Raw genomic sequence first — 27,788 nt, forward strand, 5'->3', positions numbered from 1 at the left:
GCTTTTGTCGGTTGGAGAGCGGCATTTCAAACAGCCAGGGTGCACTCTTCAGTTAAAATGGAAAAAATCGAGTACCGCGCTGTCATAAAATTCTTGACAAAAGTGGGACTTTCGCCTAAAGAAATTAAAGCGCGACTGGACAACGTGTACAGGGAAGCCTCTCCGTCGTACACAACGGTAAAAGACTGGGCTAAGCAGTTTCGACTGGGGCGAGAGTCCATTGAAGATGATACACGCGATGGCAGTCCAGTGGAAGTGGTGACACAAGAAAATTTGTCTCTTGTCGAGGAGGAAGTTCTGAGCGACAGGCGTCTGAAGGTGAAGGAAATCTCAGAAAGGCTGGGGCTTTCCAAAACAACCGTTTTTCGCATCATCGGCGAGGGCCTTCACATGAAAAAGGTCAGTGCGAGATGGGTGCCACGACTTCTCTCGTCAGTTCAAAAGCAACAGCGCGTCGTCTGTGCCAAAGAGTTTTTGGAGTTCTGTCAAGAGAACGCAGAAGAAATATTGAAGTCAATTGTCACAAGGGATGAGACTATGGTCCTCTACTATGATCCCCTTTCGAAAAAGGAGTCGATGGAATGGCGCAAACCAGGAGAAGCACCCCCAAGAAAAGCCAAGATCACACAATACACAAAGAAGATCATGGCAACAATATTTTGGGCTTATCACGGGATCCTCCTCATCGGCTTCAAAGAGGGGAACACCACAGTGAATGCGACTTATTATGCTTCACTCCTGCACCGACTGCGAGTCGCGATCAAGGATAAGAGGCGTGGCAGGTTGAGTCGAGGTGTCCGGTTGCTCCAGGACAATGCCCCTTTCCACACGGCTTCTGTTGCCAAGGCTGTACTGAAGGAGTGCGGCTTCGAAGAAATCCACCACCCACCATACAGTCCAGACTTGGCACCAAGGGACTGCTTCCTGTTCTCAAACTTGAAGAGGGATCTCAGAGGACGGAGATTTCAAAACGATAGTGAGGTGCAAGAGGCAGCTTTCCAGCATTTTGCGGACAAAACTTCGGACTATTTTTTCAAGGGTATAAGAATGCTCGTTAAAAGGTGTCAAAAGTGCATCGAAGTTAAGGGTGATTATATCGAAAAGTGATACACTTGTTTCGTCTCTATGACTATTAAAAGTTGGTCGGGCCGGAAACTTATGGAACCACCCTCGTACAATGCTGGGAAGATACAATTGAATTTGCAGTTATAATTAGGGGCTCCATTTACAGCGTCGCCCATTAGCTGTCGTCGGCAGGGCTATACCATGCGTGAAATGCTGCCTCCTATAGCGTCTCGGAACAATCCTTCATTTTACGCTTTAATTTGCTCCATGATGCAAGCCTGTGTCGGGCCTCAGTCTAGTGCGGCACGACACAGATTTGTCGCTGGCCTGCAGGTGTACGCACTTTTAGATTGAATGATTGCAGGTGAAGAAAAGGCACCAACAGTATTGACTCGAACCCACACCTTCTGATTGCCGGTCAGAGGTGCTTTCAATTACACCACGCTAGGGAACACGAGTGCACGCCCAAAACATTGTCTCTTACATTGTTGCCAGTCATTCCCACATTTGCACAGACAAACGCTGCCATCAACTGCCATCATTCAACCGAAGTATGCAACTATAGGCGTTGTGAGGCATTCAATCGAAGTATGCAATTATGGGCGTTTTGAGGCATTCAATCGAAGTATGTAACTATAGGCGTTGTGGGGCTTAGAGTACGCCTTCTGCTTTCTATTATGGCCAGATTGCTGCTCCACTGGTTGGTTAAACATGCCGTTGTCGGACAATAGTAACTAGACGAAGCTGCATGCATTTTTCGTCTTCCTGTAGAACAGTATGTTGCTATTGAGAAACCCGTTGTATTTATCTCTTGTGCACGCCGAAGATCTATAACATAGGGCCTCAGTGATATATTCGAGAAAATTAAATGAAATAACGGCAGCTTATTATGCTGGACTGTACAAACGGAAGAATTTCAGAACAGCAAGTGCTTACAGTTTTGATTGTATAGTATTCCCTCAACGGAAAGTGCTCTAAATTCCAGGTTCATTGAATCTGAATTCAAAAGTATTTAGAGTTTGTTTGTTTTTTTACTTTCGTGTTTCGTGCAACTGCGTCTATGAGCGGCGTACAGATGTGTACAGATGGAGAGAGGACAGCAGGAAGGAGTGGGGGGGACCGGGGGGTTAGTATGCGTCGGAGGCCGACTTCAAGGGGAACTGTGCCGACATTCGTCTGGAAAGTGTGCCGGAAAACCCAGGGAAAACCTCAGACTGCACAGCCGGTGCGGGGATTCCAAACCGCGTCACCTCCCAGTCTCGGCGTGGAAAGCGGTCATGCTAACCGCTATAGTATGCCACGGGAGCTGGTTTGAGTTTTAGTGAAATAGAGGCTGCCGTTCCAATACCCCGGTTAGTCGACTGCCTAGCGGTCTAACCGGAAGTGCCGTCATGTTAAGTCTCGTTCCAAATCTCGCCAAGTCCGCTATTCAGTCGGCTACCGCCTAGTGCGCGTCGATGCAGTCTAGTTATACGCCTGACCATCTGACAGCCGGGATGGAGACGCGCGTTGACGGTACCAGCGTGCCCGCTGTTTCTGCTGGCTTTAAATGTAAAGTTGCACATAGTGGCATGTTTTTTTTAAAAAACTGCGTACAGAGTTCCAGCACATGTTTAGTTGTGAAGGTGACAGTTTATGCACGATGTCCTACAAACTTAGCGCATTTGAGTCCTGCTGCGCTTGCGCCGTACGCATTTCTTGCGTGAGCAACGAGATGGCGCCACAGGCGCCTCGGCTAGGCAAGCCTGTTCCAATAGTGACAAGCAAAGGGGTCTACTCAGCTGCCTAGTCAGGCGGCTTCGCGGGCGCGAGGTATTGGAACGCAGCCAGAGTCCTGTATTCCAAGATGCAAAGAAAAGGGGAATGCTTTGGAGATTTTCCAAGTAAGCGCGCCAGGTCCTTCGCGCACGCTATAATGGATGGCGGTCTATACCGCGCCCTGTTCTCACCAGCTCGGAGGCAGTTCCGAAGAAAGCGAGAAAAATATGCTGTCTTTTTTTTTTTCTTCTTCTTCTTCTCTTTTTTGCTAGGTGGTTCTCAAGTTGAGAAGTAGCGCTACGCATGCTGGGTCTTTAAACTTCCGGTTCGAAGTTCCGCTCATTCGCAAAGCGAACCTTCATAAACACCGGCTTAAACGAAAACCAAGACGAGTTCGCTTTGGCACGACTGCTCCACTTATTTTTATGTTGAGATCACGCTGACGTTATACGACTCCAGCAGAACTTCGAACCCGAAGCGTAAGTCCACGTGACATTGGAACTTCCCTAAGGTCATTGAGTCAGGAAGCTGCAAATAGGGTTGCCACCTTTCGCAGTGAAAAATACCGGCTGAGGGAGAGGATGTGGAATAGAGGGAAAGGAGGAAATGTACGCGGGAAAGGGAAAGTAAGTGAGGGGTGGACAGTATACAGAGAGAGAGAGAGAGAGAGAGAAAGAACGAGCGTACTGGCTCGAGACAACAATGATGATAATAATGAATAACTAAGAAAACGACTGGTGACTACGGAGTTGGGTCTGTGCTCCAGATTTATTCAAGCTGCAGCGGAATGTTGAAAGGAAAACCCCGTAAAAGCCCCCTATGAAAGGTGTTGTGCCACAAATACCGGCAAAATGCTGCCGGTATCACCTTCCTACCGGCAACCGGCAGAGAGAGCAAATAACCGGCCGTGCCGGTAGAATACCGGCCTGGTGGCAACCCTAGCTGCAAACCATCCATAGGGTAAAATATCGCCCCTGGCGATGAAGCTCCTAAATCATACTCACCCTCCCCCCCCCCCCCAAAATAAGGTTTGTTTTTCTTTCGTTCTTTCTTTTTTTTTTTTTTTCGCACGTAGAAGTTCCCACAGGTCCTACAAGTGCAATCCACATGACCTGAATCATTGTGAAACTTTGAACCGCCTTCAGCAACCACATGTGGCAAGAGGAAGAAAATTCCAACATTGCAGATATAAAAAGATTAAATTTTTATATACATCACAACGGAGGGGGGAATATGTTTATTATATAAAAAAAAGGAGGCACAAGGGAGGCTGTTGAGGCAAACTAAGCTGAACGGAAGTGATCCTCTTGTTTTCATGTATGGCAAATAGCATTTCTTGTATTTTATGGGACCGTAGTTCATTTTTCTCTTCAAAACTGAAATCCGCCACCCTCCTTGTTTCTGTAGAGTGTAGGTTTGACAGATAAACAAACAAACGTACGTACGTACGTACCTCCGAAGGGGGCGGCCACCGCACTGGAACAATTACCGAGAGGGAGACTTCAGATTATGAAGGCAGTGAAATCCACTTTACGCCTTTGTCCCTGTGGTCGCTGCAGCTCCTTGTCGTGCTCCACGGCTGCTCTTCAAATGACTTTGAGCGCAACTCAAGGGCCCGAAACTCGCCAGTTCCTTTGCGAGATAAAGTGAGGCACTTCATGATGCGTTTCACATCATCGGACGTCAGAAAACGTCATAAATTGAACGTCATGGAGACATCCGGTGGCTAGTGATTACGGATTGGTTCCCATGGGGATGAATTCGTTTTCTGAGCGATGATTGGCCGTTTTCAAATTTGTTCGCGAGCGCTCAAACAGGCGACAGCGCGGCGGCTGTGCCGGTTGGAACTGGCGTCCACGGAGTCGCCGGCGTCCGTTTCGGACGGCTCGTGTTGTGTGGCGCTTGGGTTGGACTATGAGTTCTGATTTTTCGTGTTTAAAAACTCAAGCTGCATCATGTGATTGTGCTCGAACAGTCACAGCTGCCAGGAAAGATGTCCTGCGCAACATTTCTGCTCTGCTTCTTGGTCTACAAACTGTTCGAGCGTCCGAACGCTTCATACCCGATACCTGGTCAACGACAGCCGACAGGTAAGTCATTTGTCATTACTTGTTGCCTTACAACACCGCATTCACTTCGTGTATTGTGAATAAGTTGCTTGACAGTTACCGTAAATCGGGACCGGAATACGTTGTGACCAAGACAGACAGAGTAGCTTTGCAGATACGATGGTAGACTATATTTCATTTCGTAAAACAATATCATCTAAATATTATGATTAAATACCCGCTCACGTCGTACCGTATAAAGGTATGACGCTACTGTAAGTCTGATTCTCGGTGATTTCGCTCGACAAGTTTCGTCCGACGTTAGTAGCTGTTCTGTACGTAACGCTAAAGCCAAGTTTGTCAGGCTATTCGGCCTGAATATATCATTGTGAAGTAGCGCAATAAAAGGTACTTTTTGTACTAAGGTCGCTCATCACACCCAGTGGCTGCGAGCTTCTCACAACCCTACCACCGTTCTTATTTTGCGCGTTCAATAGCACCTTTATCCTTTCTATTTACATTGCAACTTTCACATGCATAGCTGTGTATCTTATACCAATTTTCTTCATCTTGCAGCCACTGAGCTCCAGTCCCCAGTAGCAGCTCTTGCCAGAGGCAGTCCGACATTATCAGGCTTCTTCAAGCAAATTCCGGAGCAATATTAATGTCATGTTGTTTTCGTTACCACAGTCATGCTGTGTACGTCTTGCTTGCATAACCGTATGTCGCACAATAAAATACTTCATGTGAGAAAAACAACCAAGGCTCCGTCGTATTCCTGTAACTCCCACTGCATTCCGACAAACGCGAACCAAAAAACAGTGAATGGAATAAAAAAAGGAACAATAAAAGAAGACGGGAAGCAGTGCAGAGAGGAGGAATGTGGTGCGAGAGAAACGGATAACACGTCATTTACGACATTCGCGACAAAATCAAAAAAGAAAAAAAATCGGGTGGCCAGTCCTCAGTCATTGGTCCAGCTCCGGAGGTCACGTGAGTTTTCAGCTCCAATAGATTTCTACTACAGCTTCGCGCCCCTGCGCAACCCTTCTGCCCACGTAGAGCGATGCACGTGCTCGCAGCTGTAACTTGAGGCTTGGCCGGCTTGGCCTGTTAGCTCTCGGCCAGGCGGCGTTGCGATCAACGGGCGAAAGTGCCGCATGTGGAATGAAATCGAAACATTGCTTCGCCCTGAAGAGTGTTTCGGTTTCGCGGGTTTCGCTCTGGCGCAAGCAAGCAATGCATCTTTTATGGGTTTAAAAAGCTGGAGGACCTTCACGGTTCTTTCAGAGAATCACACCTTTCGAAGGGCCAGTTACTAGTCAAACATGTTTTTGGCGTCGAAGAAGCATAGAACGGTGAAATGGACAATCCGCTCCGAGAAATAGTCCCGAAGTTGGCCAATTTCATTGGGCTTCTATGGACTTTGGCTTCTATGAGTATATTCCGTACTTCGATAACTCGTACACGGAACAATCGTGCTCCACATGAACGTCCGAGTAAAACGAACTCAGGACACATGCAAGAACGAACGGGCACTCAACACTGTCACACTTCCTATGGATGCTTTGTCAAGCGAAATAACGCGAGACATATATATGATGCATAGCCACCGTTAATAATAAACCGTCAAAAACCTACGCTTAAAAATATATCTTTAAAAAGTCAGGTGAAACCGGCTCTCCAGTCTTATGCCTGCACCGCCCAAATCAAGGTGAACTGCAAGCAAGGGTCTTAAACTAACCTCACAGGACCAAACTAGCCTAAACTCTACCAAACTAGCAGAAACCAAACTAAACTAGCCTAAACTATCCCAAACTAACAGAAACCAAACTAAACTAGCCTAAATTATCCCAAACTAACAGAAACCAAACTAAACTAACCTAACATAACCTGATCTAACCCGGCGCAAATTGCAATCAAACTGCCTCCGTGCAAGATGGTGAGGGGATTTTGAAACAGTTTAATTTTAATGGTGGATTATTAAACAGTGATCTCTAAGCGGGGACAGTAAGAGGTTTATCTTAGGAGATATATTTTTAACCGTGCATTTTTAGGCGGTTTATTCTTGGATGTTTTATTCTTAAGCGGTTTATTCTTGATGGTGGATTTCGGGTACCTCCCGTACGGGGTAAGGGAGACTGACGCTGAGTGGAAAAGACCCAGTGAAATCAGCAGAGCGGGAAAGTGTATTGTGATGGAGCTTGTACTGAGCCCCAACTTCTTGTGCGCCGCAGTATATCTTACATATGTTTTATACATATATGCATAAATTCTGTTGCGCCGATTTGGGTAATATTCCGGTGACTAATACCTAAATTCAGGACTTTGTTACGTCAAGTGTACACGTAGAACCGAAGCGAGTACACGCCATATGGACTAGCTGGTCTCCATGTATGTGGAGCCAATTTCCTCCTACATAATCAGTCAATCAATGTGGGAGAATGTGATGCCAGGGCGATTCCGTTACTTGATGAAAGTGATGGCATTCGTAATGCGTTACTTTCGCTAAAAAAAGTAATGTAATTGTAATGCATTACTTCGGACAAACTCGTGAGTAATGGTTATGTATTACAAAGTAAACTTTCCCACCTCGATAACATTATGTCATTAAGAATGATCAGAAAAAATAAAATTAGGGGACTTCAATTATTGCAATGCTCTCCATAGTGTTCTTCGGACAACACATGACACAAAACATATATGCACAGGTTATGCAGCGTGCCCGCGCTGAAAATCAGGACGCAGAAAACCGCGCAGAAAGTCGGGACGTGCTTTTTTTTTTTGTTTGTTTGTTTGTTTGTTTTTTTCCATCACAATGAAGTATGAAAGAGAAAAGATCGGCGCAATGGCAACATTTGTTGATTTTGTTAGGCTGATGCCATTTGGCCGTTTTCAGAAGAAGAATGGAGACAATACAGCGCCAGTAATGATCTAAAAAAAAGAAAAAGAAAGAAGGCCACGTTTGAGGTTTTGTCGTTCCGCCAGAGACGTGTCCAAGAGTTGCTGCTTTTTCTCTCCCACATTTAGGGGCAAAAAAGGAAGCGCGTTTGAAAGCTGCCGTTTCTTGGGGCCGTGGAGGCACTGGGCACTTTGGGGGGCACTTTGGCTTAACACGATTGGCTTGCGTAATTGCTCTGCACTGTATCCGTTGCGATACTGAAGCTTATTGATGCCAATAAATGGGACAAGATCCACACTCCGCGTGCTCGCGAGAGCTCCTCTCCTAAGGACACTTTTTCGATTAAGGATTTCTTTTTCTGGCCATTTCCATTTCCAGACCGGTGTTAACGTGGATGGACACACGATGTTGCTAGTTTCCAGCGGCTGATTTGGCGACCTTCCTGTACATTGTTTCAGAGGCGCAAAGAGGGTCAGAGGAGCTACGACACGTAGATGAGTCACCAAAACCATGATAATATCTTACGATCAGAAATTTTATTTAATTAATGAGCATATGCAAATGATCCACTCACTACTCACTTATTGGCCGATGGCCCGAGGATCTTTATGAAAAAGAAAGTTCTTCCGGGTTGCACGATGTTTATGATGCGTCGATGTTTACGAATTATCATCAGCGTGAAACACCCGGTATAGCATTCACGTTTCGCAGGCTTTTTTCAGTGACAAAAAGCATTCGTAGAATCTAGTGATGGGACGAATCCAGAATTTCCCGAATCCGAACCTAAGGAAGGTTCTGCGAATCCAGGAATCTTACGAATCTCGAATCTTTCGAATCCTTTCTTAAAAAAGAGTTTTAAAAGCCGCCCGACAAAAAAAAAAAAAAAACTTGTAATGTCAGAGCTTTTAATGTCGGAGCCAGAGGCCAGAACAGCCTTGGCTTTATGCTGCGGTTTTGGCGCGCCCCGGGGCTCTCTGGCCAATCAGCTGCTTCCGGCGGACTCGGGAGGCACCAATTTTAAAAAGAAACTAACAAACGTGTTCGTTGGATTCGAAAGATTCGATTCGCTCTCTTGGGCACTGCGATTCGGATTTCCGAATCTCGAATCCCTGCCTATAAGGATTCGAGGATTCCCGGATTCGGTTGCCCCGTCTCTAGTAGAATCCTTTACAGCGATTCCGATGCTCTCTGCACGTGTGTTTTCCACAACCTCCTCGTCTGACAGGAAGACATGTGGATTTCCTATGATGCGTAACGAGAACCACAGTCGTTCCAGCATCCGGGAAGCCGTCTACATACCCCCGACTTTTTGCAACCTTACCTAGGCGAGTGAACCCAGAACACGGTGCAACATCCTTGGCATTAACACTTCCTCACATCCCAGACAGTGAACAAATATAGGTACCTTTGAAAGCGCACTTTCATTCAGCGTGTGCTACAAGAAGCCAAGAAAATGCTGGACGTGACTCCCGCACTGATACTGCTCATCGTTGCCGGAACATCTCAATGCGCACCAACTCTCGAGGAAGCCCTGACTAACGTTGAACGGTCCGTCGCAGAACTGAAGAGGATAGTCGTAAAGGGTAAGGCATCGTGAAATACCCACAGATTTTCCTGCGTGTAAATGTGAGTATAAAATGCTGCGATATAGAGTGCATGGCGTATTTGTGATCAATAGACAACAGCTTCTGTTCTGGCAGTCTTGTACTCCGAGGTTTCCCACGCGCAACATTTTAGATATCATGAGGCTGTTAATTAGTCAGTCTGTTGATTGACTGCTAAATACTGCACATGGCAAAAGCTCGTATAATCTACTAGGCCAACCGAGAGACTGCGGCGACCTCTACTTCTCTGGCCAGAACCACAGCGGTGTCTACAACATCTACCCTTACGAAGATTCAACAGCAGCCGTTTCAACATACTGCGATATGGAGTCAGACGGCGGAGGATGGACTGTGAGTTGTTGAGATTGGTAAAGTACACGAGAGAGAGAGGGATGGGTGGTTTTGCTCTTTTCTTAGCAGAAAGGATACCATCCATACAACGAAAACAATAACTGTATATTGATAAAACACAAGGCAACGTGCGCGTTGACTTTCGACGAATGAGCACCGCTTCTCAACGTCGAAAACAGCTGTTTTCTTCGTAGAATTGAAACTTGGGGTAGTTGGTACATACTGTACTTGAAAGCTGCAACAGCGCCAAAACACAATGTTGGCTGGCTTCCCTTTTGTTCTATTTCCTCTTTCTCTGCGCTGTCGCACCTTTTGAAGCTGTTTTCTGAACTTGTTTTTGACCCACGTGTCATTGCCGTATGCGTACGTAAATGTTGCAAACAAGACTAGTTCACGCTATCGGGTTTAATCCAACAAATGTTCATGAATCAATACCTGCGGATTTGCCGTACGTATAATGTACGGAGCAGATGCGATATGGTTTTCGATACATTCTCTTACGCCGTGGTTCAAAGCTCTATATTTCAATTGGAAGGGCCTGCACTTTGCTGTTTTGCGGTGTTAACACAGAATACACCTCTGCAGGTCGGCGTGTTGACCCCGCCGCGTTCTGCGCGTAAGCTGATCAAAGGGTGGGTGCACACCGAGGTTCTGGAACGTACAGTGTCGGCACTCAGCATACCGTACTTAAAGTCCCGCCCGAAAGACGACGTGTCCGAGCAATTTGTGGCATGACACGAAAATGCGACTGTCCTTGAACGGGTTCGAACCTGCACTCCAGTCTCCGGATCACCAGGAGGACACGTTATACGAACTGATCCTCCTGGGCCGGTAACAGAACAATCTGCCGAATCCCAGTTCGACGAACGCATTGAAACGGATTGTCTGTGAGGGGAAACGCCAAACACTTTCGGCAAACTCGGAAAGGAGGTTTTCAGGGCGTTGGGTTTTGCGAAAAGCGACCTAAATAGGAAAGGGTGCGACAGCGCATATCTTCTCACAAGATGAGGTGATGCCCAACGGCTCATGGTGAATCATGGAGTCACTTAGTGAACCATGGCCGGACAACTATACATGGTGTAGCAAGACACATGCACATGGCGCACTGCGACCAGCGGCTATGGAGCTGTGCAACTTTATTACGAGGCTTTTTTTTATTTATTTACAGACCTTTTATAATACAGCTATATAGGAGGGCTCGGTTTCCCCGGGGGGGGGGGGTGCGGCGAGGCGGACATCCTGTGGGAAAGAGCATGTATGCTACTGGACGATGTTTTCGGGCAATGAAGGATAGCAGAATTGGATTCAATCATGTCCATCCTCTTTACCCTGAAACGAGCACGTGCTCTGAGATACAAATCACCAAATTTTGCCATGGAAATGAGTCGAAACTGAAACCACGCGCTTCTTGAGCGCAACAACAGGGGAAGGGCGTTCGCGGCGGAGGGCAACATGTTTTGTAGCGATCGAGCTGATTGGAATAAAGGCTGAGCTTTTCCTAGACAGACAGCTTTCCGGTCCAGATAAGCCGAAACGATGTCGTTTCTGTGTTCGAGAAGTGCGCAGTTCTGGTTTCGCCTCATTTGCACACCAATTTTGGCGATTTCTCAAAGTACGTGCACATTTAAGGATTTTTAAGAGGGTATTCAAATAATGATTGCCTCCCATTGCTGTGTCGGATTTTCGCGAAAGCTTCAAATTAATAGGTTAATTAATTTTAGCTTAATTTAATTTAATATTTAATATATTTAGATATATAAATTATATATTTTATATTATAATTTATAATTCTAATATTTATATTAATAATTTTATAATATATTTAATATTTAATTTAATTAATAGGTTAATTTTAATCGTCCAGTAGTTGCATACATTGTCGTACAGGATGTCCGCCTCGCCGTATAACCCACCTGCGAAAAACGAAATTCACGTTGCTTCATCTAACAGCTTCGTACAAAAAAAATATGTTCTGATTTAATGAGAAAAACTGGCACTGGTATGGCGGCCTTGAGCACTAATAAACCTGTATATTGCTGTTGTATACCAATCACAATATTAGTAAGAACGTTCACGACGATAAACCACGAGACTAGGCTACGCAGCAAGAACACACACATGCAGAGTCTGAAAACACAGTGATCCTGTCTGAAGATCCTGTCTCCCAGAGAGCCTGAAAACGCATGAGAAATTTGTCCACAGCAAGAGTAACAAAATGGCTTTTCTCTGGGTCGAACAGCTGTGTTTGAGACATTAACTGCGTGTGTGCTTTTTACGTTGCCTAGTCAGGGGTTTTTCGTCATGAATCCTTGTTTGAATACGTTCTTTCAGTAATATGTGTGCCCTTTTGTAATTTGTTCACTTAGAATGAGAAAAAGTCGCGAAGTACGTATATTGTATGTCACATCATGAAAGCCCTCCATGAGAAGTCAAAGTGGAAAAACACAACGTCCCACGCGCAACTCAACAGGTCAATAATTGGTTAGTGAAGTGTTTCTACCGAGCAATCTGCCTGCCGGCGCGGCGGCATCGTGCTCGGGGAGCACCTGGGCCGACTTCATAGGGAACAATGCTATTTTCCTCAAAACGTCTGGGGGAAAACCCTGGAGAAACACCGGGACCTGCGGATGCTAGGATTCAAACCCCACGATGATCTTAGCCACTAAGCCACGGGAGCAAAGTACTTCGGCGAATTGGGAATGGACATATTGGGTATGGCCATTCGGCCGTTTCGGCAGATTGGGAAAACACCACCTGGGTCAGTGGTTTGTCTTTTGACTCAAGGCATGCTTGGGTCACACTGCAGCGTCACCTAACCACTGTTAAATTTGAAACACATGTTTAGGTGTAACTATGGACTAACTATTGCGTATTCCTTTCAATACAGCCCTATTACACCTACGTAAAAAACACACACACAAAAACTATTGCATATGGGATGTAAAATGAGTATAAAAGTAACAGAAGCCCTTCTGCTTAGCAATCTGTTTGGACGTTGATATAGAAAGGGTGTACGAAAGAAGCGCATTCTTTGTATACCTTTGTCAAATATATGTATTCACCAGTTTACAGCACAGGCAGCAAAATGAGGGCTAGTAGACGTCTGATACCCTGATGGACCTGTCCAGATGTACAGTATTTAGATATTTATTATAACTTATCTATAAGGTGCCTGATAAACATATCTATGTTGATGTCCATTGCGATTTTTCATAGAGATCCAAGGTGTCTCAAAATGACACCTCGAATATGGTGGCGTTATTGCCGGTGTAGCTTGTATACAAGGTGTCTGTTCTGTCAGCGTATTGGCTGGCTACATATACTGCAAAGGTAGTTAAGTTAGTTACAATTATGTAATATCGAAAGTAATCCTGCGATTAATTAATGACATAGGAAGTAATTACAGTACGGGTGCAATCGGCTACACTGTTAGGACACGGGCATTGCTGGACACCTTTTGGAAGGCCGTACTGTGAGGGCGTTGATATACACCTAAAAAGGTGTCAAAATCCCGCTGAATTACACCCAAATAGGTAACACTGTTTAAGATAGTGGGATAGCTCATTTCATCTGTTTCATCGCCATCTCACTCATATATTAACCCACATGCATTGAGGTATGATATCACAATTGCTGTAGTGAAGCACCTCATCCCAATCCCATTCATGTAGTAGTTGTTGTTGTGGGATAGCTGGGCAGTTCTTGGGCACGACCATTGGGACTTCAGTGGGTTCGTCGACGTTCTGCCATATTTTAGGCGTTAGGATGACACGTGGAGTTCTATAGAGCATTCTAAATGGAATACGAGCCCGCTGGGAGGATACCTCGGAGCGGGCGTTTCAACCCCGTTTTTATTATTTTTATTTTTTTATGCTTTCGTTCACTTCGTTCGTTATGCATGATTTGAACCTCAGTATCTGAACGTTGCTCAGTGTTGCTTAGCGCTGCTTAGACTTGGGAGGCTTGGAACAATGTCTTCCAAAGACATTGACTCAACAGGGCTGAACATATTCATGCAAAGCCTTTTCATGTAAATGCTGTTATGCTCATGGAGCTGCAACTTTATTTTCAACTACTTGCCAATGAGTCATGGTAACCTTTTCTGCTTTTTATTTCGTGTTCAGGTCTTCCAGAGGCGAGGCCAGTTTGGAAATCCCGTATTCTACTTTTACAGAAAATGGGCTGACTACGCCCACGGTTTCGGAAACCCAGCAGAAGAATACTGGTTAGGTTAGTGTGCTAAAGTGAATATCTGAATCACGGGAGCAAGACGGGGTATTGTTGGTACTGGTTGGTAACACTCGTATTCCACCTGAGAGACACGGACAAGGGTAGGAATAAACAGAATCAGAACAAGGCGGCTGCGAGTATGCAGTGTACTTGATTCCGTTTATGCCTACCCCTTGTCCGTGTCTCTCGGCCGATTGTTATGGATATCTGAGCACAGAAACGTGCAGTATACGATGTCATTTTTGGCAGGTAACAACGTCATTCACTCCCTGACCTCAAGAAAAGCAATGAGGCTACGAATCCAGCTCAAGAACCACACGCATGAAACACTGATAGCCGACTATTCGCTTTTCAAAGTTTCCGACGAAAAAGAACACTTCAAGATTACAGTGAGCGGATACACAGGGAAACAAGGTATTTTTAGTTTTCAAACATACCTGTCAACTCGTTTCCAAGCTGTGCTGCATCGTTCCCAAAAGCTTTGCTTCAGTTGCTTTCATTGAACCTTCTAATCGTGCCATAATTTTGAGGCTCAATGCCAGTTCTCGTAATTTCCAGGGTCAGATTCTTTCAGCGGCACAAATGGGGCCATGTTCAGCACGCAGGACCAAGACCACGACACTCACTCGGGCAACTGCGCCGTCATGTTTAAAGGAGCCTGGTGGTACACAAGCTGCCACAGTTCAAACCTCAATGGCCTCAACCTCAACGGCGAGCACCCCACGCATGCGAACGGCATAGAATGGTCACACAGGGACGGCGCCACTGGCTTGCACTATTATTCTTTTCCGGAAGTTGAAATGAAAATTAGAGACGTCAGCTTTACGACTTCAGCGACTGTTCCCCTGTGAATGGCTCTCTCTATTTTTTGTCGATGAGGTAGAGCTTGTTTAGATGAAAAAGAAAAAAAGGCATCCTCCTCCAAGGAATGAGGTAGACAAGTGAATAAAGTGTGCACCTGCTTACCTTGTCAACTTGTCTGTGTGCCTCCATTAATGAGCATGGAAGGCATGTCAAACATATATTTTTTACCGCGTTATATAAAGAAACTACCCTCAAGAACTATCACGCAAAATATTTCCTTTTGGAAACGCGCATTTACTGAGAAAATTAGTCTACAAGAGCGCGTGCAGCGATGGTGATCTCTCCCAGCTCATTCTGCTGTGTTGTGACGTCAGATCAGCCGGGCACATTTATTGGCTGCAGAGAATCGTCTGCCATGGCGCCAAAGCAAGGCAACCGGTCGACTGTCCTGCTTTAGACGCGGAACGGGCGGTGCCAAATACAACCAGAAATATTACATTAAAAATTTAGTGGCAATTTAGCGGTAAATGCGAGAAATGCGTTAGCATTAAGCGCCTTTTTCTATTAAGCGTCTATACTTGACTTCCGGGTATCCACTTCCAGTCTAAACGCGACTTCCGGTTGACCGCTTCCCGTCTATACCTGACTTCCAGTATCCGCTTCCGGTCCAACTCCACTTCCGGTTGTCCACTTCCGGTTGTCCACATCCGGTCTATGGTAAACTTCCGGTTGGGCTTTGTTACTATATGCAAGTCCATTTAATTAACCTTTAATTATCCTCAATTACTTTCAGTTACCCTTTAATTCCCGAAGGTAACCACAGGTTACCTCAGGTGATCTTGAATTTCATTTAATTTCCTTTACTTACGTCTACTTGCTTTAATTACTCTCAATTTCCCTTTAATTTACGTTAATTACCTGTAATTACATTTAACTACCTCCGGTAACCCGCGGTTACGTTATCTTTAACTTCATTTAATCATGCTCTTAATTATCTATATCGTACATTTATTAATGCGTTTTCTTTACGAGTGTCAAAAGGGAAAAAGCTGTATGTATGTGTGTGTGTGTGTCTCCGTCTATGACATGGTGAAGCCTCACTGAGCCAGAGGTATAAGTGGGCATGTAAACGGGATATAAGAGGGTAAATGTAAATGGATGTAAATTATTTGAAATTGAAGTATAGTCGAAGGTAATTAAGAGGTAAGAGTTAATAAACGTAATCACAGGTAATTAAAGCCAATTAAAGCAAGAAAGTTGAGTTTAAACGTAAGATATATGCGTAATTAAGAGAATGGTATGAAATTAAAGATTACCGAAGGTAATTTAATGTGATGAAAGGCAATTAACGTCAATTAAAGAGGAATTGAGAGTCATTAAAGTAAGTGAACGTAATTAAAGCGAATTAAATAAAATTAAATGTTACCTCAGGTATCCTGCGGTTACCGTCGGTAATTTGAGAGTAATTGAAAGTAATTGAGGCTAATTAAAGGTTAATTAAATGAACTTACATATAGTAATCGAAAGTGCCGAACAAGAAGTCAGGTATAAACTGGAGGTGGACAACCGGAAGTCAGGTTACACTGGAAGTGGAGAACCGGAAGTTGAGTTGGACCGGATGTGGTACCGGAAGTCAAGCATAAAGGGGAAATGGACAACCGGAAGTGGACAACCAGAAGTTGGATTTAAACCGGAAGTGGATGCCCGGAAGTCAAGTATGGACTGGAAAAGGCGCTGAATAAGACACTGAATTTTTACACTCGAACTCAACTTTCTTGCTTTATTTTACCTTTAATTACCTCTCTAATTACTCTTACACCTTACTCCAAATTACCTTCAACTACTTCAATTTCGTATCATTTACCTTCATTTACATTTACCCTCCTATCACCCACTTATACCTCTGCTCTGTGAGGCTTCACCATCACACACACACACACACACACACAAGAAGTCGATTATAAGTCGATTATTCGTATATTTGGGGTTTGACTATATATCATTCACATTTGATGAACACGCCCCAGAAACACAATGCCGCTTTCACGATAACGAGCTTTTTGTAAATGCATCCAGGCTCATGACAAAACAACCGACGCGTCAGGAACATAAAACCGATCCTTTTCCATAACTTCCTCGTCCGAAAGACGAGCACCTGGATTTACGGGAAATGCCGAAACATCCAAGGAGTTACAGATTCCAAGGAACACTATTATACATTGTCTTTTGCGGCCTGCCATGGGCGAATCCAGGGCACTGTCTGATACCCTCGGCAAACCCTAGAGCTTCAGTTCACGTTTTAAATGTAATCCGACACACCACGCTTTATCCACATCATACAGTGCGGTGCATAAATATAGGGACACCTCTCAAAGTGACGGTATCGCGTCCCACTGGCGGTTTCATATTTTCAGAGCAGTCTTATCTGACTCAGCACGCTTGAAAATTGCAAGAAATGGCAGTATAATCTTTAGCACTTTTTTTTCGTACATATTTTCACAAACTTTCAAAATTTGAACCAATGCAGAATTATAAGGACACCTACGTGGATTGTGCCACTAACACAAATATTACGATTAAAATTGGAATCATAACAGCAGGCACGTACGTGAGTCTCACGCGCGAGTCATAAGTCGTCAGGCGCGCGTCAGGAACATAAATCCTGTCCTTTTCGATAACTGTGACTGTGGTCTGACAGACGAGCACCTGGATTTCCACGACATGCCAACAACCCAAGAGTTACGGCTTCCGAGGAACAGTCTATGATATAGTGTGTCTTTTGCGACCTGACATGGGCGAATCCAGGGTATTGTCTGATGCCCTTGACAAACAGCAATTCATCGCCACTCCAGATTCTTCGGTTCCCGTTCTAAATGTAAGTCCCACTCCCACATCCAACACGCCAAGCACTATCCAGATTATACAGTGCGGTGCATAATCCGATTGAAACGACAGCGTCTGCGATGAACACTTGATCCCACGCAGTTTGTCGCTAATGTAGAAACAGCATGACCGCGTACGTTTAACATTATGCTTTCTTGCTTATTCTTTATTGCTTTACGCGAGCTTTATTAAAGCATTCTACGCCAGGGAAAAAACAAATTAAAAGAAAGCGAAGTGATATACAGAGTCGTTGGGGATTGCATTACTTTGGCTTGTTTGTTTCATTTTGCGGAAGTTATTTTTCCTACACTTTACCAGGGGCGGATCCAGACCCGCGCTTTTGGGAGGGAGGAGCGTTTCATTGTCGAATCGCGTAATAGGGAAGGGGAGAGGAGAAAACCTAATGTGTAATCTAGCGTTGGAGGGGGGGGCGATCGCCCAACCGTCCCCCCCCCCCCGAATCCGCCACTGCACTTTACTACGTAAAAGTATTCGGTCGGTATGTCATGTGTGGCATGCACTGCATTCGATAGGCGGTGAAATATCCTGCAGTGTCAGGTGTCCACTGCAGACAAAAAGGAGGAAAGAAAAGAGGAAAGGAAGACTGGGACAAGATGGCGTAGATGCAGGCAAGCTGGTGGATCGTATCCATGATGAGTAGAGCATGGGCTTTTAGTACAACTTTGAGTACAAGTTAAGTACAACTTAACAAAATGCTTGAACGTGTATACGTGTCTGTCAGCTGAAACTGCGAGTGCATTGTCATTTCCAACGCGGTACTGGTAAAGGGAAACTGACGCTGAGTGGAAAGGATGCAGTGGCGTCAGGACGGCGGGAAACTGTGTTGTGTTGAGGAGGTGAAGCTTGTAATGAGCAACCAACTACCTCTGCGCTGAAATGAATCTTACGTATGCCTTATGCACATCTGCAAAAGTTCACTTGCGCCGCTTTGGGGAATATTCGGGTGACTGATACCTAAAAAAGGGGGGGGGGGATACGAAGATTTATTAAAGTAAAAAGGAAAGATCAGCCAGACAGAGGTCGGCTTGCTATCCCCCCCCCCAAAAAAAAAGGAAGGAAAAGAAAGGAACGAAAGAAGAAGAAAAGAACGAATAATTGCACACTAGTTAGAGTACTGCACGGGCCCGGGCCCCCGACCCGGCCCGCGGGCCGGGCTGGCCTTGTTATTGGCTGTGTGCTCCGGGCCGGGCCGAGCCCGGGCCAACAAAATACGCCAGCACCGCGGGCCGGGCCGGGCCCGGGCCGTTAAAATACGCCACCACCGCGGGCCGGGCCGGGCCCGGGCCGACAAATATGTTCCCGAGAGTCAGGCCCGGCCGGGCCACGCAGCTAATTCCACACATTGGAGATGCATTAGTTCATATCATCATGCGCTTGCGTCATTCCTGTGCATATTTTGCAAAGACAAGCAAAGGGTACTGCATTATGCATATGATTCGACCCTCTAGAACATTCTCCAAGCCACTTTACATTGCTCCTCACTCCTCACATATTTCACAATCACTTTGGCAAAGCTTGGTGAGAGGGATAGAGACTGGGAGAAGCAGTTTGTCGACAGCATGCTCTATCTCCGCAAAATCTTGACAGTGTAACGATAACGCCCCGTGCGTTCTGGATTTAATTTGGTCTCGTGCGGTTACGGTGTTAAACCGCCATCACTTTTATGTTTGTCTTCTCTCCTTATAAATTTACTTATAAATTTGTTTGATAATCGCCAGAAACGCGTACGTCGTGGCTGGAAATACTAGGCCGGGATCTACTCGCCGGGTCACCGGGCCGGGCCGGGCTCTATTTGCTTGGACGTCGGGCCGGGCCGGGCTCTAGTCACTGGGTCACCGGGCCGGGCCGGGCCGGGCCGCATAAAAATATGAAGGTCCGGGCCCGGGTCGGGCCGGGCCATTTTTCGATGCGCCCGGGCCGGGTCGGGCCCGGAAAAGTCGGCCCATGCAGTGCTCTACACTAGGTCACACGATCGCAAGGCTTTGATCAAGGCTTTGTTGGAAACGTCTGGGAGAATGTAATGTCAGAGTAATTACATTACTTGATGAAAGTAATAACATTCGTAATGTATAACTAGCCACTAAAAGTAATGGGTAATGGTAATGCATTACAAAATAAAAGTCATTTCCCTACGTCTGTAACATTATTCCATTAAGAATTATCAGCAAAAGAAAATTACGGGACTCAAATTAATAGAGGTGGGTGCGGTTATACCCGCGTTGCATCTTGGTTGGCGGATAGAATAAGGGCTTGAAATACGCGCGGTTAGAGTGCGGCTGAATCCGGGGATCTCTCGCGGTACGCGTGGATATCTGGGTATTATTCAGAAACAAGCACTAGTGTGTGTCTACGTCCTGTAGGTGGACCCATAATTGAGCGATTTAGAAAGAAAAAAGGAGAAACAAGAAACGGCCCATTTGGAGGTTGATGATAAGTTGATAAGTAAATACAATAAAAAAAACATTTGGAGATCATCTTTGTTGTTCCGCCAGAAACGCGCTTCAAATCTACCGTTTTTTTTCTCTCTCTCTCTCTCTCTCTCTCTTTTCTTTTCTTTTTTTTTTTTTTTTTTTGTCATGAACGTCACACTTTGGCTAAACAAGAACGACATGCATAATTGCTATGTATTGTATTCGTTTAGGTACTGGGGCTTATTGATGCGAACAACCGGGACAAGACCTATACTCCGTGCAGCTCATGGCCTTAAAATCACTGTATAGCCTTGGATAGCTCGCGAGAGCTCCTCTCCTAAGGACACCTTCCCGGTTTTCCTTCTTCATAAAGCATTTCTTCTTCTGGAGATTTCCACTTCCACTCCCGCGTTCACGTGCTAATTTCAACATCGATGCACAAAAGATGGTTCTAGTCTCCAGTGGCTGATTTGGCGGCCTTCCTGTTCATTGTTTCAGAGGCACAAAGAGGGTCAGAGGAGCTACGACACATATAGAGCTCAACAAGATTCAACAATCAACAACAGTCAAGAACATGTCAATTTTTTTCGATCAGGAATTTTATTTAATGAATATGAGCATTATACAAATGAGCCGCTCACTGCTCAGTTCTCGGTCGATGATCCAAGGAGCTTTATCAAAACGAAAGTTCTTCGATAGCGCCACCTGTTTACGAATTATTCAGCCGGGGCCGGGACATTCCTGAAACACCCGGTATAGCATTCACATTTCTTGGGCCTTTTTCAGAGATATAATGCGTTTGTAGAATACTTTATTGTGACTCCGAGCTCTCTGCACGTGTGCTTTTTACAACTTCCTCGTCTGACAAGCAAACACATGGGTTTCCCATGAGTCGCAACGACAACCGCAGTCATTCCAGTATCCGGGAAGCCGCCTACCTGTACCAGGAGCGGATCCAGGATTTTTCTGAGAGAGGGGGGGAGGGGGTCCAGCCTTGGCCAGCATGGTAGATACACGATCTAGGTCCATTTAACACTATGTGAAGACAGAAATTGAGGAGGGGGTCCGGACATCCTACCCCTACCTCTATAGATCCGCCCCCGCCTTTTGAAACCTTGCTTGGCCGAGTGAACGCGGAACACGTTGTAACATCCTTGGCAATAACTTTTCCTCACATCCCTGACTCTGCACAAATATACAGGCGCAGTTGAAGCAGCACTTTCACTCACAGTGTGCTACGTGTTGTTATCCAATACAGTCAAGAAAATGCTCGACGTGACTGCTGCACTGATACTGCTCATCGTTGCCGGAACATCTCAATGTGCGCCAACTCTCGAGGAAGCAGTGGCCAACGTTGAACAGTCTGTAGCAGAACTGAAGAGGATAGTCGTAAAGGGTAAGGCATCGTGAAATACCAACCGATTTCCCCGCGTGTAATTGTGATTATAGATTGCTGTGAGGTATAGAGTGCATGCCATGTATGCTTGTGATCAATAGACAACAAGTCGCAACTAGCAGCCTTGTGCTCCGAGGTTTTTAAATGCTCGCTATATTTTAAATATCAAGCAGCAGTTAATTAGTCGGTCTATAGATTGATTGCTAAATATACTGCCCATGGAAAAAGCTCGTATAATCTATTAGGCCTCCCGAGAGACTGCGGCGACCTCTACTTGTCTGGCCAGAACCACAGCGGTGTCTACAACATTCACCCTTACGAAGATTCAACAGCAGCCGTTTCAACATACTGCGATATGGAGTCAGACGGTGGAGGATGGACTGTGAGTTGTTGAAGTTTATCAAGTACACGAGAGAGGGGGAGAGAGAGAGAAAGTAATGGGTAATTTTACTCTTTTTCACAGAGAGGATACCATCCATACAATGAAAACAATGATAGCACATACGGCAATGTGCGAGAAATGCGCAATGTGCGGGTTAAGTTTCAGTGAAATAACACTGTCTCTCAACGACGAAAACACCTGTTTTTCGAATTTTTTTTTAACAACGTGTCATTGTAGTATGTGTACGTAATGTTGCAAAACAAGACTGGTTTGCACTGATGGGACTAATCAAAAACGTTCATGAACCATGTATCTGCGGACTTCCCATACGTAATATGTACGGGGCAGACACGCTATGCTTTTCGATACTCCTCGAGTCCTATTCGCGATACATTCTCTTACGCGATGGTCGGAACCTGTATATTTCAATGCAGACAGCCCGCATTTTGCTGTTTTGCAGTGTTAACACAGAATACACCTCTGCAGGTCGGTGTGTTGGCCCCGATCTGAGTTCTGTGCGTAAGCTGACTAAAGGGCGTGTGCACAGCAAGGTTCACGAAAATGCGATCGTCCTTGGCCGGGTTGGAACCCGCATTCCTGTTTCCGGATCACTAGGCGGACACGTTACCAGGGCCTGTGGTTTCCCTTTTGACCCCGGGAATGTTTAGGTGACACTGCAGTGTCACGTAACCACTGTTAAATTTTTTTACACCTTCTTACTATGAAGCAACTATAGGACGTATTCCCTTCGATACACCCCTATGTCCCAGACACACGGGCACGTTTGAACTCCTTTCCATTAGGGGTCCTTCTTGTAGTCCAGCTTTTGAATCACTATATATGATCCATTGCGCTGCAGACGGGTATGCAACCACATATTGAAGAGTGAGTAATATGGAGACTAGTTCTGCCGTTGTTGAGGATGCTTTGTGAGACAGCCGTGTCATTCCTTCCCTGTTGTATTCGCGGACAACAAAGCTACACGCAGACCCGACTGCTGTCATCGATCCATCAGTGAAAACAGCTGTTCTGTTGTGGTTATTTTCCATCATGAATAGACTACTGTCTCAGCGCAGCAGATAGCAGAGCTGGCCTTCGGTGCACACCGGGCACAGTTACACATATTTCAGGTACCATAAATGTCCAACGGGATGCTGGGACGATTGTAGAGGGATTGCTTTTGGCAAAGCTCGATTATGTGGAGCAATCGCTGTGAGGGAACGAGAGTTTCGACGCATAACTTTGCGTGCTAGTTGGTGTCTATGATGCCGCGTGCAGAGACGGATGTAGTGTCGCACTGTTTCTTGCGCTCGCAAAATGTTTATTGGAAGTTCCCTAGCCTCTTCAGTAACTAGTACATTAGGGGCGGCACGAGGTACACCTAGGCATACTTTGAGGCTTTTGGCCAGGATGCTTTGCAGTATCTTCTCAGATGAGTCGCATATCCCATGTAAGACGGGTAGATGGTATAGGCCAGCATCTGCCATATCAGTGCACTATGTTTGGGGAGTAGGGACGTCGTCGACATTCCCAAGCGGGAACCCGTTATAACACGTACAATGTTGATTCGTGCGTCGGCTTTGCCCTTAATATGATTGATCTTAGCTGCTATGAAAGCTGCGCATCAATAACTATTCCCAAGACACACACATAAATGGGATGATGATGTGGTGGATCATTCACCGCCGTTATGGCGGTACACTGCCCCATTGCGCTTGTGGGAGGGATGACAAAGTGATGATGATGGAAGGGTGTCCTATTAGAGTTCGTCCATTAGTCCAGTGCTGGAGAGGAACTCCGCAATAACTCGTAGGCCTTGCATCAGATGTGAGGGGTCCGACCATGGACCGAGAATTCTGGCTAAGTCGAACTGGCGTTGATCGACACGTTGCAGAGCAGTTTCCATGAGGGCGCGCTCACGATCGTACTGTCCGCAGACCAGGTGGACGTGATGGAGATCACCGTGCACACCACACGTGGAACAGAGGCTGGACGCGCCGACACCGAGGAGGTCTTTGAAAGCCGGTGTAAAAGCCACATTAAGTCTCATGCGTGGAAGATTGTGGTAAAGGAACGTGGCATTCGGCGGGGGAGAGTAAGGGACAATGTGGGGTCAACGGAGTAAAGCAGAGAGTGGGTGGTGATGTCACGTTGCCATTGAGAGTGCGTCTTGGGGCCAGTGAGGCTTGAGACGAGGTAACGGCGATCCCCCGACACAAGATGATGGGGACACAACGGGTGTACTGATGCGCGCCTGCGGCTGTTCGATCTGCGTCCTCGTTTCCGCTGATGCCCACATGACCCGGGATCCACTGGAAGACGATAGAGTGGCCCTGTGCGCTTCCTTTCTTATATACTTGCAGAATTTCAATGACCACAGGGCTGAGGAAGCCGCGAAGTCCCATAGTTGCCACACACTGCAGCGCAGATCTGGAATCCGTAAAAGCGACCCAGGAGCGAACGGGGCTGTCAGTAATTTTCCAGAGGGCGAAAAGAATAGCATAAAGCTCAGCGCATGTTGACAATGTTTTATGTGAGAGATGATGGCCATCTGAAATTGAATTGACTCGGAGAGGGAATGACAAAGGCAGAAGACGAACTTCCCCTCGTGGTTGAGCCGTCCGTGAATACGGCGGTGGAAGTCTCATAACACGAGCTCACCATATCGAGAGTGAGCTGCTTCGTCACGCATGCAGCAACGTTGCCTTTCTTCCATGTTAGCCCAGGCACCAACAGGGAGATGCCGGGTGTCGGAAAAGTCCAAGGAGGAGTGCTGGGAGCTGTGGGCGTGACCACAAAGTCAGGTATACTAGTCTTCAGCTGAGAGACACATGGGTGTACGCTGCAGTGCTTGCGTCTCCGGAGCTTTATAACTAGCGGGTGCCGCCGATGGTGAACTAGAAGGCGGAGGTACTGCCGACACGTCTCCCCGTAGCGAAATACTTCAAGTGGGGCTTCCTTAGCCTCAGCAATGACCATATGGGTCTCTGCCGCCCGAGGGACTCCCAAGCACACTCGGAGACTGCGCGCCAGGAGGCACTGAAGCTTATGGACTGAAGAAGGTGGGATACCATTCAACACAGGCAAGCTGTATGCAAGTGACCCGCGAAACAAAGCTCGGTGGACGGCCAGAAGCGACGCCGTGGCACTGCCCCACTTTATGCCTGCCAGATGCCTGACCACCGCAATCCCCCGGTGGACCTTGGCTTTCAAGCTCGCTATGTGCTTCACCCAAGACAGCCTGGCGTCTACCGTGACACCGAGGAAACGATGAAAAGATGCACACCTCAGCTGTACACCAGCAACTGAAAGAGGGGAGGGATGCATGTTCCTTCTCGTAAACGGGAATACCACGGACTTTTTAGTCTAGATGTCCATTCCGGCTGTTGCGATGTAGTGCTCAATAGTGTTCAAAGCGTGTTGCAGGCGCCGCTGGATGGCCGGACGGGATTTGCCGCTGGTCCAAGTGCAGATGTCATCCGCGTAGATCGAAATTGACAGAACCGGTGTTGGGACACCCTCTTTATCGCCTGGTCATTGAGTTTCAGAAACTGTGTTAAGTCTCCTGAAACTGTGTCATTTTCTTTCGAGTAAAGGGAAGGAAAACAGTCTTCTCGGCGGATACATCCATGCCCCTTTCGGTTATAAAGGCTACTGTACAATTTAATGCATTCTGGAGGCGCTACTGCAATGGTGGTAATTGTACTCCAGAAGACCATAGGCATACGTCGTCGGCGTACATACGGATGTGCATACTTACTTGTCATAATCCTTGTCATAATCCATCATAATCCAATCCCATCATAATCCAATCCCATCATAATCCACGTTAAAAAGCAGGGGGCTCAGGACAGAGACTGAAGAACGTAATTACAGTACTTGTGCAAACGGCTACACCTTTAGGTCTCCCTTTTGGAAGAATGTACTCTTATCTGAGAGTGTACCTGTAAATGAGACAGTGAGAGCACTCCTGAAATACACCCTGAAGGTGTTGAAATTTTACAGTAAATAACCTTTCGGAAGGATGTACTCCAGGGTGTTGATATATGGAGTGTTAGGGTACCACCGAATTACACCCAAAGAGGTATAACACTGTTAGGATAGCATTGGTATAACACATTGTGGGATAGCTAAGCTGTCCTTGCACACGACCATTGGGACTTCAGTGAGTCCGACTGACGTTCTGCCATTCTGTAGGCGTTAGGACGACATGCGGCGTTCCGCAGAGCATGCGGGCTAAATGCAATGCGGGCCCGCGGAGGTTATCAGTTATCACGGAGCGGACGTTTCCACACAGTTTTTTATTATATTCATTTTTTGATGCTTTCCTTCACTTCGTTTGTTATGCATGATTTGAACCTCAGTATATGAACGTTGCTTCGCGTTGCTTACCCTTGTGAGCCTTGGAACAATGTCTTCCGAACTGAACAGGGCTCCATATTTTCGTGCAAAGCCGGCATGTAAATGTTTTTATGCTCATGGGGCTGCAACCCTTCCAACTGCTTTCCGATGAGTCGTGCTGACTTTGTCTTGCTTTTTATTTGTTCAGGTCTTCCAGAGGCGAGGACAGTTTGGAAATCCTGTATTCTACTTTTACAGAAAATGGGCTGACTACGCCCGCGGTTTTGGAAACCCAGAGGAAGAGTACTGGTTAGGTAAGTGTCCTAAAATGAATATCTGAAACACGGGAGCAAGACGGGGAAGTTGGTATTGACTCATAACCATCGTTTTGCAGCCGAGAGACACGGACAAGGGTTACGGATAAACAGAACCAGAACAAGGCTGCGAGTATGCAGTGTCCTTGTTCTGATTCAGCTTTTTCCTAACCATTGTCCGTGTCTTTCGTTTGCAATATGACTGTTATGAATATCTGAACACAGGAACCGTATGCGATGCAATTTTTGGCAGGTAACAACGTCATTCACGCTTTGACTTCAAGCAAAGCAATGAGGCTACGGATCCAACTCAGGAACCACACGCGTGAAACACTGACAGCCGACTATTCGCTTTTCAAAGCTTCTGACGAAGAAGAACACTTCAAGATTACAGTAAGCGGATACACAGGGAAACCAGGTAATTTTAGTTTTCGAAGATACCTGTTAACTCGCTTCTAAGTTTGAGTTGCTCGTTCCCAAAAGCTTTGCTGACGCTTTCATTGAACCTTCTAATCGTGCCATAATTTCGAGGTTAAATGCCAGTTCTCGTAATTTCCAGGGTCAGATTCTTTCAGTGGCACAAATGGGGCCATGTTCAGCACGCAGGACCAAGACCACGACACTTACTCGGACAACTGCGCCGTCCTGTTTAAAGGAGCCTGGTGGTACACAAACTGCCACAGTTCAAACCTTAATGGCCTCAACCTCAACGGCGAACACCCCACGTATGCGGACGGTATCGAATGGTCACACAGGGACAGCACCATTGGCTTGCATTATTATTCTTTCCCGCAAGTTGAAATGAAAATTAGAGACGTCAGCTTTACGACTTCAGTAGCTGACGGTAGGATCTCTTAGCTGTGGAAGAAGACTTGTATCCCACATTTACCCCTGTATACGTCTCTCTTTTATTGTTTATTTTTCGAAAATAATTTTTTTCGAAAATTTTTGTTTAGACGAAAAATAAAATATGACAGCGTCCTCCAAGGAATGACTAACGTGGTAGACAAGTGAATAAAGTGTTTTAATTGATTCCGTGCTCCCACACGTCAAGCGTCCTGGAACAGCTGGTCGCACCAGCGCGACCTACGTTTCCATTTCTTTCTTTCTATTTCTATTCTATTCTATTCTATTCTGTGCACATGCCTACCATGGCAACTTATCTGTGTGCTTCCATTAATGAGCACGGAAGGAATCTCGAACATACATTTCTGTACCGCGTTCTATAAACGTACTACCTTCAAGAACTAGGAAGGGAGTTGCCTCAGGACAGAAGCC

General features: G+C 46.0%; 2 protein-coding genes across 3 annotated transcripts; both read left to right on the forward strand.

Annotated features, from left to right (window-relative positions):
* Positions 1 to 9,007: 9,007 nt before the first annotated feature.
* LOC135397084 (techylectin-5A-like) lies at positions 9,008 to 14,923 on the forward strand. Its single transcript, XM_064628423.1, has 5 exons — positions 9,008 to 9,356; positions 9,592 to 9,728; positions 13,853 to 13,958; positions 14,208 to 14,372; positions 14,517 to 14,923. Exons 1-5 carry the CDS (start codon positions 9,227 to 9,229, stop codon positions 14,807 to 14,809), a joined length of 831 nt encoding a protein of 276 aa, XP_064484493.1. The 5' UTR covers positions 9,008 to 9,226; the 3' UTR covers positions 14,810 to 14,923.
* Positions 14,924 to 17,464: 2,541 nt separating this feature from the next.
* LOC135377482 (techylectin-5A-like) lies at positions 17,465 to 27,542 on the forward strand. Of its 2 annotated transcripts, XM_064609909.1 has the most exons (6): positions 17,465 to 17,637; positions 21,336 to 21,473; positions 21,719 to 21,855; positions 26,405 to 26,510; positions 26,764 to 26,928; positions 27,070 to 27,542. In XM_064609909.1, exons 2-6 carry the CDS (start codon positions 21,344 to 21,346, stop codon positions 27,366 to 27,368), a joined length of 837 nt encoding a protein of 278 aa, XP_064465979.1. In that variant the 5' UTR covers positions 17,465 to 17,637; positions 21,336 to 21,343; the 3' UTR covers positions 27,369 to 27,542. The 2 variants fall into 2 exon arrangements, with proteins under 2 accessions (XP_064465979.1, XP_064465978.1); XM_064609908.1 differs by lacking the exon at positions 17,465 to 17,637 and having other exon boundaries at positions 21,039 to 21,473.
* Positions 27,543 to 27,788: the final 246 nt, after the last annotated feature.

This window comes from Ornithodoros turicata, chromosome 1 (genome assembly GCF_037126465.1).
Source record: "Ornithodoros turicata isolate Travis chromosome 1, ASM3712646v1, whole genome shotgun sequence".
Classification (NCBI taxonomy): Eukaryota; Metazoa; Arthropoda; class Arachnida; order Ixodida; family Argasidae; genus Ornithodoros; species Ornithodoros turicata.

Bases quoted from the DNA above. Each gene is read 5' to 3' on its own strand.
- LOC135397084 (XM_064628423.1), top strand. From the start codon at position 9,227: ATGCTGGACGTGACTCCCGCACTGATACTGCTCATCGTTGCCGGAACA. The intron at 9,729-13,852 runs GTGAGTTGTTGA...TTTCGTGTTCAG, and splicing joins CAGACGGCGGAGGATGGACT to GTCTTCCAGAGGCGAGGCCA. The intron at 14,373-14,516 runs GTATTTTTAGTT...CGTAATTTCCAG, and splicing joins CGGATACACAGGGAAACAAG to GGTCAGATTCTTTCAGCGGC.
- LOC135377482 (XM_064609909.1), top strand. From the start codon at position 21,344: ATGCTCGACGTGACTGCTGCACTGATACTGCTCATCGTTGCCGGAACA. The intron at 21,474-21,718 runs GTAAGGCATCGT...ATAATCTATTAG, and splicing joins GAAGAGGATAGTCGTAAAGG to GCCTCCCGAGAGACTGCGGC. The intron at 21,856-26,404 runs GTGAGTTGTTGA...TTATTTGTTCAG, and splicing joins CAGACGGTGGAGGATGGACT to GTCTTCCAGAGGCGAGGACA.